The sequence below is a fragment of the Ovis canadensis genome, chromosome 14, assembly GCF_042477335.2.
Source record: "Ovis canadensis isolate MfBH-ARS-UI-01 breed Bighorn chromosome 14, ARS-UI_OviCan_v2, whole genome shotgun sequence".
Lineage (NCBI taxonomy): Eukaryota > Metazoa > Chordata > Mammalia > Artiodactyla > Bovidae > Ovis > Ovis canadensis.
In genome coordinates, this window is record NC_091258.1 from 47,769,079 (window position 1) to 47,778,822 (window position 9,744).

At 47.7% G+C, this 9,744-nt stretch overlaps 1 protein-coding gene across 2 annotated transcripts; it reads left to right on the forward strand.

Annotated features, from left to right (window-relative positions):
• Positions 1–1,105: 1,105 nt before the first annotated feature.
• Positions 1,106–9,521, forward strand: PDP2 (pyruvate dehydrogenase phosphatase catalytic subunit 2). Of its 2 annotated transcripts, none has more exons than XM_069550028.1 (2): positions 1,106–1,222; positions 4,789–9,521. In XM_069550028.1, exon 2 carries the CDS (start codon positions 4,840–4,842, stop codon positions 6,433–6,435), a length of 1,596 nt encoding a protein of 531 aa, XP_069406129.1. In that variant the 5' UTR covers positions 1,106–1,222; positions 4,789–4,839; the 3' UTR covers positions 6,436–9,521. The 2 variants fall into 2 exon arrangements, with proteins under 2 accessions (XP_069406129.1, XP_069406130.1); XM_069550029.1 differs by having other exon boundaries at positions 1,175–1,324.
• Positions 9,522–9,744: the final 223 nt, after the last annotated feature.

Genomic DNA, 9,744 nt, shown 5'->3' on the forward strand with positions numbered 1-9,744 from the left:
TTTAGTAGCAATTTAAGTTGTAGAAGGGTCACCCTACCTGCTCTATAGAAGAAGAGTGTGCTCAGTTGCTCAGCTGTGTCTGACTCTTTGCGACCCCATGAACTTAGCCCGCCAGGCTTCTCTGTCCGTGGGACTTTCCAGGCAAGAATACTGGAGAAGGTTGCCATTTCCTTCTTCAGGGATAGAGGAAGAGTGCCTAGGGCCAAGTTGAAGTCAGGGTGGGGCGACCAGATAAGAAGATTGTATAGAGTGGTAGGGCAGCTGGAGGCAAATATTTGGATTAGAGGGATATTTAGGAGGTGAGATGATGAATGGGATCAGATAACTGACAGAAGAGGGGTGGGGGTGAGGGAAGAGGAGTCAAAATGACTCCCAGGCTTGGGGCTTGGGGCTTTGAGCACGTGGTGGGGCCATTACTGGGTTAGGGAAGGAGGGGAAGAGCAGGTTTAGCAGAAAAAATGAGTTCAGGGCAAACTGTGTTTAAGATATACATAGGGACTCCGAGGGAGGCGTCTAAGGGGATTGTCTAAGAGAATATAGAAGGGTGTGGCGCCTGGTAGAGGGGTCTGAACTGGTCAGGACAGAAATGGAGAGGAAGCCAACAACAGTGAGAAATGGGAGAGGCTGCTTGGAGAAGGCAATGGCAACCCACTCCAGTACTCTTGCCTGGCAAATCCCATGGACGGAGGAGCCTGGAAGGCTGCAGTCCATAGGGCCACTGGGAGTCGGACACGACTGAGCGACTTCACTTTCACTTTTCACTTTCATGCATTGGAGAAGGAAATGGCAACCCACTCCAGTGTTCTTGACTGGAGAATCCCAGGGACGGGGGAGCCTGGTGGGCTGCCATCTATGGGGTCGCACAGAGTCGGACACGACTGAAGCGACTTAACAGCAGCAGCAGCTCTGTTTGAGGTGTGCAGAACGGGCAGCGTGTCACGTGGTCGGAGAGCTCAGCCACAAGAAGGCTTAATCTCAAAGCCTAGGGCCAAGCCTAACCGCAGAGATGGAGGGCCGGGTGGGTAAAGGTTGGGTGGGGTGGGCGGGAGAGGGGGAGGAACCGGATTTGGCCCATCTGGAGCCCGCCCTCTCACTCTCCTCATCCACTGGACAATTGCGCTGTTCGTCAGGGGCCCGCCTCTGCAGATGAACCAATAAAGGCTGGCAAAAGAATGCTTCCTTCTCCAGCTGGATCAGCAGCACGAGAGGTCTCTGCCCGGAGGTGAGTCCCGAGTAGGGGTAGCCACGGTATAGCTTGCGGGCGTGAAGCTGACTGACGGACACGGCGGCCTTGGTGCCGGTGAGAGGAGGACGTGGCTCCGAGGTAGGGAAAACGGCGAGCGTGAGAGGTGAAAGCTTCTAGCCTCCCCGCGTCCGCTCCAGCCCACGGCAACGGCTCAGGTGATGGGGTGGAGAGCGGAGGTGAAGTGAGGTGAGGGGGCGGGCCCGCGGCGGACTGGGAAGAGCCTTGGTCACAGCTACGGTCACCCTTCTCGCGCGCACGCGCCACGTGGGCTCGCAGCCTGGCGTAGGACCTTTGGCTGCGTGCCCTAACATCCGCAGTAGCTGTTTTAGCCCTCGGAGCTCAGCATCTCAACTTAATTAGCCTTATCTATAGACTGGGAAGCTGGGACTCAGGGACGTGGCCGCGCCATGGTTTGAGGGAGATAGGGCTTGGTGGATTCCGGAGGCCGCGCTCGTATCTATGAGCCTGTGGGTCAGAGACTTGACTTTGGGACCTGTTTTCTTTAGATACGCGAAACTGTTTGGGTCGGGTCTGCGGCAGACAGCCTTGCGTCGGGTAACGCTGCCTAGCTTCTCTGCAGGGCTAGGGGTGGGGCGAGGGGCACGGGAGGCGCCTTCTGCGCGCCGGGTCCAACCAATCCTGCCCCTAGTTCGGCGGGGTGGGCTGGGGAGACTGGGCGGTCCTTGGATGTGGGCGTTCTCCATACTCAGACCGAAAAACTTGTGGGCGGGATTCCGAAAACACGTGGAGTGAAAAAATGCTCCACACCCCACCTCGGTTGTCCAGAGAAAATAGTAAAATAGAGCAACTTTAAAATTTTTTTTCTAAGGAAAAATACCGCCAGAGGCTGTTGAAGGTGTAGGGTTTACTTCATGGCCTTATGGAGGCAGATGTGAACCATTTGGAAATCAGTTTGGCAGGATGAGTCTACACCCTTTGACCTACTGATGCTAGCCTTGGGAAATAAGTAGGTTAAAACTTAAGTAGGGAAAATGTTGATGCGTTAGGCATTGCAGTTTGGTATTTTATAAATAGGGAGATAGTGGAAACAACCTCCCAACCTCTAAATCCTCAGTGATACACCTAACACTAAAAGATTATTGCTAATAATCTTTTTTTGGAGCTGAAGGGTTATATTTCTTTAAAATCCTCATAAAACCCTATGAAACTAGTATTCCCATTCCACAGATGGATAACTGGAACTCAGGCAAGTGAAGTTATTGTGTGTCTGATGCTAGACAGCTAGTGTGCTTTGGGACCTCTTGAAATTGCTGTGTTTAGCCAGTGTTTGAGGCCTGGGCACTGGAGAGCCACTGGTGAATAAGGCAGCCGTGTTTCCTGAATTTACAGAGCATGCATGCATGTGTTCTTTATATGTAAAACAAGCTCTGGCCAGTTTTATTGAGGAAAATTTTTGCATGGTTTACTTTTCACCAGTCTCTCCTAGCATGCTTCTGCTCATCACCTGGATCAATGATAGCTAGTGCGCATGCTCTGTTATTTTCTGTATGCGGTGTCCAATTCAGTAGTATTACTTACACTATAGTGATGGACACATTTTTGGCCAACATGGCATACAAGTTGTGTTAGTTGCTCAGTCATGTCTGACTCTTTGCAACCCTATGGACTCCTCCTCTAACCCACCAGGCTCCTCTGTCCATGGAATTCTTCAGGCAAGAATACTGGGGTGGGTTCTCATTCCCTTCTGCAGGGGATCTTCCCCACCCAGGGGTCAAACCCGGGTCTCCTGCATTACAGGCAGATTCTTTACTGTCTGAGTCACCACGGAAGCCCCAACATGGCATAGTGCTCTATGCAAGATTTGCTCAAGGCTGGGCAGCTGTTTAATTGAGTTAGACAAGGCTGTGGTCCTAGTGTGATTAGATTGACTAGTTTTCTGTAATGCTCAAAATTCTCCAAGCCAGGCTTCAGCAATATGTGAACCATGAACTTCCAGATGTTCAAGCTGGTTTTAGAAAAGAAAGAGGAACCAGAGATCAAATTGCCAACATCCGCTGGATCATGGAAAAAGCAAGAGAGTTCCAGAAAAACATCTATTTCCGCTTTATTGACTATGCCAAAGCCTTTGACTGTGTGGATCACAATAAACTGTGGAAAATTCTGAGATGGGAATACCAGACCACCTGACCTGCCTCTTGAGAAATTTGTATGCAGGTCAGGAAGCAACAGTTAGAACTGGACATGGAACAGACTGGTTCCAAATAGGAAAAGGAGTCCATCAAGGCTGTATATTGTCACCCTGCTTATTTAACTTATATGCAGAGTATATCATGAGACATGCTGGGCTGGAAGAAGCACAAACTGAAATCAAGATTGCTGGGAGAAATATCAATAACCTCAGATATGCAGATGACACCACCCTTATGGCAAAAAGTGAAGAGGAACTAAAAAGCCTCTTGATGAAAGTGAAAGAGGAGAGTGAAAAAGTTGGCATTTTTTTGGCTCCAAAATCACTGCAGATGGTGACTGCAGCCATGAAATTAAAAGATGCTTACTCCTTGGAAGGAAAGTTATGACCAACCTAGATAGCATATTGAAAAGCAGAGACATTACTTTGCCAACAAAGGTCCATCTAGTCAAGGCTATGGTTTTTCCAGTGGTCCTGTATGGATGTGAGAGTTGGACTGTGAAGAAAGCTGAGCGCCAAAGAATTGATGCTTTTGAACTGTGGTATTGGAGAAGACTCGAGAGTCCCTTGGACTACAAGGAGATCCAAGCAGTCCATTCTGAAGGAGATCAGCCCTGGGATTTCTTTGGAAGGAATGATGCTAAAGCTGAAACTAATACTTTGGCCACCTCATGCGAAGAGTTGACTCATTGGAAAAAACTCTGATGCTAGGAGGGATTAGGGGCAGGAGGAGAAGGGGACAACAGAGGATGAGATGGCTGGATGGCATCACTGACTCGATGGACGTGAGTCTGAGTGAACTCTGGGAGTTGGTGATGGACAGGGAGGCCTGGCATGCTGCGATTCATGGGGTCGCAAAGACTCGGACATGACTGAGCAACTGAACTGGAACTGGGCAGCTGTTGGCAAGGATGACCAGGTTCACTTTGCCTTGTCTGATCATTTTCAGAGTCTCTTGTACCCCACCCCATACTTTTTCCACTTACCATAACCAGTTGGAGCCTAGAGTCGACCTGACTCCAGCGGCTTTTCCATCTTTTTTGCTGCCCTGTCTTCCTGCCTAAAGAGCTGGATGGCCTCTGACTGAGAGCCGCTACCAAGATGGCTGGGGAGCAAGAAAGAGCTTGTATGTATTTAAAGGAACACAGCCTGCCTGGGAGAGGGAACATGGGAGGTGTGCACTGGTCTGAGGCAAGGGAAAGGATTTGGGAGGAAGGAAACAACTATGGGAAGCCCTCAGTGACTCTTTAAGCGCAGAGTGTTTAAAAAGCCATTTTCTGAAATGTATTTACATTATAATGGGATGTGTGGAGATTTAAATATTTTGAGATTAAGTGTTTGCAGAAGTCATTATTTTTAAGAAATTAAATTTCTTAACCTCTTGAATTTTCAGATTTAAAGAACCCTTTTGCGGAAGGAACCTATTCACTCATAGGGTTTCAGAATGTCGAGTACTGTGTCCTACTGGATTCTCAGTTCTGCAAGGAAGACCATTGCCACATTACAGGGGGGACAACGTTTATATTCAAGGTATGCCTCAAATAGGATTAAATCAAAAGGGAGACTCTTTCCCCAGGGGCCAGCCACCCTAAAAGACCATGCCGCTGCATGTGGTGGCATTGCTCTGCAGAAAGCCTACAGACACACATCAACGGAGGAAGAGGACTTCCACTTGCAGCTCAGCCCGGAGCAGGTAAATGAAGTGCTGAGAGCTGGTGAGTCGGCCCATAAGATTCTTGACCTTGTCAGCAGAGCTCCAGATTCAGTGTTACGATTTGAGAGCAACCAGCTAGCTGCCAATTCCCCAGTGGAGGACCGGGGAGGTATAGCTGCCTGCCTGCAGACCAATGGACTGCTGTTTGGCATCTTCGATGGACATGGTGGCCACGCATGTGCTCAAGCAGTGAGCGAGAGGCTCTTCTACTATGTGGCTGTGTCACTAATGTCCCAGCAGACTCTGGAGCAAATGGAGGAGGCCATGGAAAGCATGAAGCCCCTGCTGCCCATCCTTCAGTGGCTCAAGCACCCAGGGGACAGTATCTACAAGGATGTCACGTCGGTGCACCTTGATCACCTCCGCGTCTACTGGCAGGAGCTGCTGAACCTGCAGATGGAAATGGGGCTGAACACTGAGGAAGCATTAATGTACTCCTTCCAGAGACTGGATTCTGACATCTCGCTAGAGATCCAGGCTCCCCTTGAAGATGAAATGACCAGGAACCTTTCACTCCAGGTTGCTTTCTCAGGGGCAACGGCTTGCCTGGCCCACATTGATGGGGTTCACTTGCACGTGGCAAACGCTGGTGACTGCCGGGCCATCCTTGGTGTCCAGGAAGACAACGGCATGTGGTCTTGTCTGCCCCTCACCCAGGACCACAATGCCTGGAACCCAGCCGAGCTGTCACGGCTGAAGAGGGAGCATCCTGAGTCCGAGGACAAGACGGTCATCATGGAAAACAGGCTGCTGGGAGTCCTCATGCCCTGCAGGGCCTTTGGGGACGTCCAGCTGAAGTGGAGTAAAGAGCTGCAGCGTGGTGTCCTGCAGCGGGGCTTCGACACCGAGGCCCTCAACATCTACCAGTTCACCCCCCCGCACTACTACACCCCACCTTACCTGACGGCCAGGCCAGAGGTCACCTACCACAGGCTGAGGCCACAGGATAAGTTCCTCGTGCTGGCCTCTGATGGCCTGTGGGACGTGCTGGGCAACGAGGATGTGGTGAGGCTGGTGGTGGAGCACCTGGCTGAAGAGGGTCAGCACAAGCCAGACCTGGCCCAGAAACCCACCAACCTGGGACTCATGCAGAGCCTGCTGCAGCAGAGGAAAGCCCAGGGGCTCCATGCAGCGGACCAAAACGCAGCCACACGTCTGATCAGATACGCCATAGGAAACAACGAATATGGGGAGATGGAGCCTGAGCGGCTGTCGGCGATGCTGACCTTGCCGGAGGACTTGGCAAGGATGTACAGGGATGACATCACAGTCACCGTGGTGTATTTCAACTCAGACTCAATTGGTGCATCTTCCAAGGGGAGTTAAGAGTCTCCCACCCTGTTGCCAAGGTTAACTTCAGTGTTATTCTGAGACATTTTCCCTTACTCGGAACCTGGCTCTTTAGACCCTATGGTTGAAGGGCAGGTGGATCGATGCAGCTTGCTTAATTATAGACTAATGTGAGGAAAAAACAGCCTTGGATTAAAAACAAAATCTAGTGATTTTATGTGCCTGCGTGTTTTGGTCACCTCTTCTACGCAGAGAGGGTGGAGCACAGAGACGATCGACTTTCTTGGGCTCGTGTAACCCAAGTCCTTTTATAAAGACACTGTTAAAACTGTCAACCTGAGCCTGGAAAGGGTAAATTTAATTATGGTTCTAAGAATATGAAGAAGTCCAGGATCTTCTGCGCTCTTGCTGCAAAATCTGGAGACTTGATAATTCTGTGTGTAATCATGGACTGCTACACTATGAAGGGAAGTTTTTGTTTTTTATTCTGAAGTTACTAAGGACCTAGGTTTACAAAGCATATTACAGGACACTTTTCTATGCAATAGTCTAACTTGTGTATGTGTTTAGTTGTGAAAATTAATGCTGCATTCTAGTTCTGATTTAGTTTATGTTAAAATTGAGTCCTCAAACTTGCCAAACAGGCGTGCTGTGAGCGAGCATGCTTGGAATGAGTTTTCTTGGTTTTTCGGCTGAGGGTGAAGGTGGCCAGGCCTCTGGACCAGCTGAATTTGTGTAGCTTTCAAGCCCTTCTTCTGTGTCCCACCCCTTGAACCTTTGAGCCATGCTAGGAGGTAACTTCTGTCTGAGCCTTAACTCCTGGCTTTTCCTTCATTAATAAAATTTCCTCCAGTGTTCAGTAAATCTCTGCAGATTTACTCATAGTACTTAGCCTTTCTGATTATACTTCTCAAACATTCCTCTAATTCCTCCTAATGCTCCTTCCCCCACTGCTATGTTGAACTCAGTCACCCCGCTGACTGTGCAGTACTGTCTAGAAAGAATGCTCTCACTTCACATGGTTGCAGGGAAGCAGGAAATTCAAGACTGCATGTGGTAATCGTGACAGTTTAGGCAGGACTGGCTTATGCAGTGGATTCTAGACTTTGAGATTCAGCTTGAATCTGGAGAGGTAAAAATGTGAAGGACCTGAGAACAGTTGCTAACCAAGGCTCCCTGGCTGCATCCCCAGGGGTGGTGGGGAGGAGGGAGTGGGGAGATTTTTTTTCAGATGGGACACTTGCCCATAGACTAGTGGGATAAATGGCCACTGCTACTCCTCGGTAATTAGGCCTTATTTAGTATAGGAGTTGGGCAAAAAACAGTGTAACCTGTAGTAGCTTCTGTGGGCTGCACAGTCTGTGTTTATTGGGAAATTAAACCATAGGGATCTTTTTTAGGAGGATGAATTTCATGTTCTGAAATTGCTGTAGTTAAACAGGAAGTGTGTCTCTAGATGGAAACAAATATAAACCTGCAGAACTGACTTTATTTTCCTGTACTATCTTCCTGTTGATGGTTCCCCTCATCTCACCCCCTTGAGCCACCCACTGAAAAGAAAGCAAAATAGCTAGGTATGACTTTCACATTCAGGACAAGGGACATTCAAGTGTTGAGACAGCTTAGGGATGTTTCCCTGTACGTTAATAGTGATATTGCTTTGTCTAAGAAATTCTCTTCTGAGTGCTTAAGCCTGTGTCCTTTTATTCTGAAAAATCTTAACTGAAATAAAACCTGAATCCCTATCATTTAGCTTGCATGAAGTTTCATTACTAGAGCCAAACACTACTTGTCTGAAATCCTTCTTTATGCCAGCTAAACCCTGGCACACCCTCAGAGCATTTACTGGGGTTACAGTGTCTGAATTCTGTTTTGGAGCCTCGCATGGGCTCTTAAATATACTTGATTAACTTGTGGAACAGCTGAGAGAATACAGACTTCCAACCTATTCCTTCAAGGGTGTCTGTGTTTTTTCTCAGCCTAATAGATTTGCTTTCTAATTGGCATATTGAGAGAGAAGAAAGGCTGGTTTATTGCCTGCCGTTTATCCACTGTGAACTCTGCCATGAATGCTTCGAGGAGCAGCTCCTCCTGGTTAACCCCAGTGTGTCTGACTCCCTGATTACAATTTTGGTGTCACTGGCCTGAGGCACATGGGCTACCACTTGAGGATGATAGTAGAATTTGAGAGGGGGTTGGTGGTACTTGTCAGGTCTTCTGAAATACGTATCATTCCTTCTATGTAAAGATTTTGATATAGAGACTTGTAAAATGAACTAAAAAATGAGATTGTTTAAGATTTCACTTATGAATAAACTATGCTTTATTGGTCCTTTAAACTGCATATTTATTTTAGGTAAGAAATGTTGGTAATATTGGCATACTTTAGATATTGTTAAATAAATAATACCGTTCTGCTGTTTCTGGGGATTGATCAGAATGGATAGAGAAGTTCTAAGTTCAAGTTAGTATGTTAGGTTATGTGTTCAGTTTTCTGAGATGCTGTTTGGAACATTAGAGCTAATTTATTATAATGAAAGTGTAAACTTTGAGGTATGTTAACATTTTCCCCAGAAGTATGATTGGCCTAAAAGGTCGACAAGAAAACGTTCAGAATGAGTCTGGCTTGACTTGTTCATCCATCAGTCCCTAGTGACCTATTTTTCATTCGACAGTTTTGGAATTCCGCATTTCCCAGGTTAAACCGGGATATTCTGGAAATGAGCTATCCTAGTCTCATTGTAAGTGGTTCATTTGCCTCTGAACGTGGCTCTCATCGCAGAGGAAGCCCTGGTGTGGCTTTGGGGCTAGGAATAAAGGCTGGTGGCACGGCTTTGTCCTGTGAGCTCCCACATGTGTCACCAAGTGCAAAACACAGGTGGCTTGCAGTGTGACCATCTCCTGAGCAGGCTCGAGGCTCTTTCCCTGACACCTTAGGCACCTAACATTTAACTAGCCTCCTGAAAAATATTTTGTATCAAGCATTTACCTGGAAAAATTAACCATGTTATTTAATATTTACTGATATTTGTACACTGTATACCAATGTTCTTTTTGACATTGATTTTCGCACCATGAGAGATATTTAAGTGAAACTTGTAAATAAAAGAGGCAAAATGAGATTTGGCTTCTTTCGGTTTTGAACATTTGTATTTGTAAGGTCCTTAGGGTACTAGATTAGGCCAGCCTTTGTTTCACGACCTGTATCTAGCCACGGAAGATTTTAGTTTGTTCAGGAGTCCACCCGAGGGACTTCTCTGGTCTGGTGACTGCCTCCCAGTGCAGGCAGTGCAGGTTTGATCCTTGGCTGGGGAGCTAAGATCCCACATGCCTTGGGGCCAAAAA

Coding starts and splice junctions, on each gene's coding strand:
- PDP2 (XM_069550028.1), top strand. CDS start 4,840: ATGTCGAGTACTGTGTCCTACTGGATTCTCAGTTCTGCAAGGAAGACC.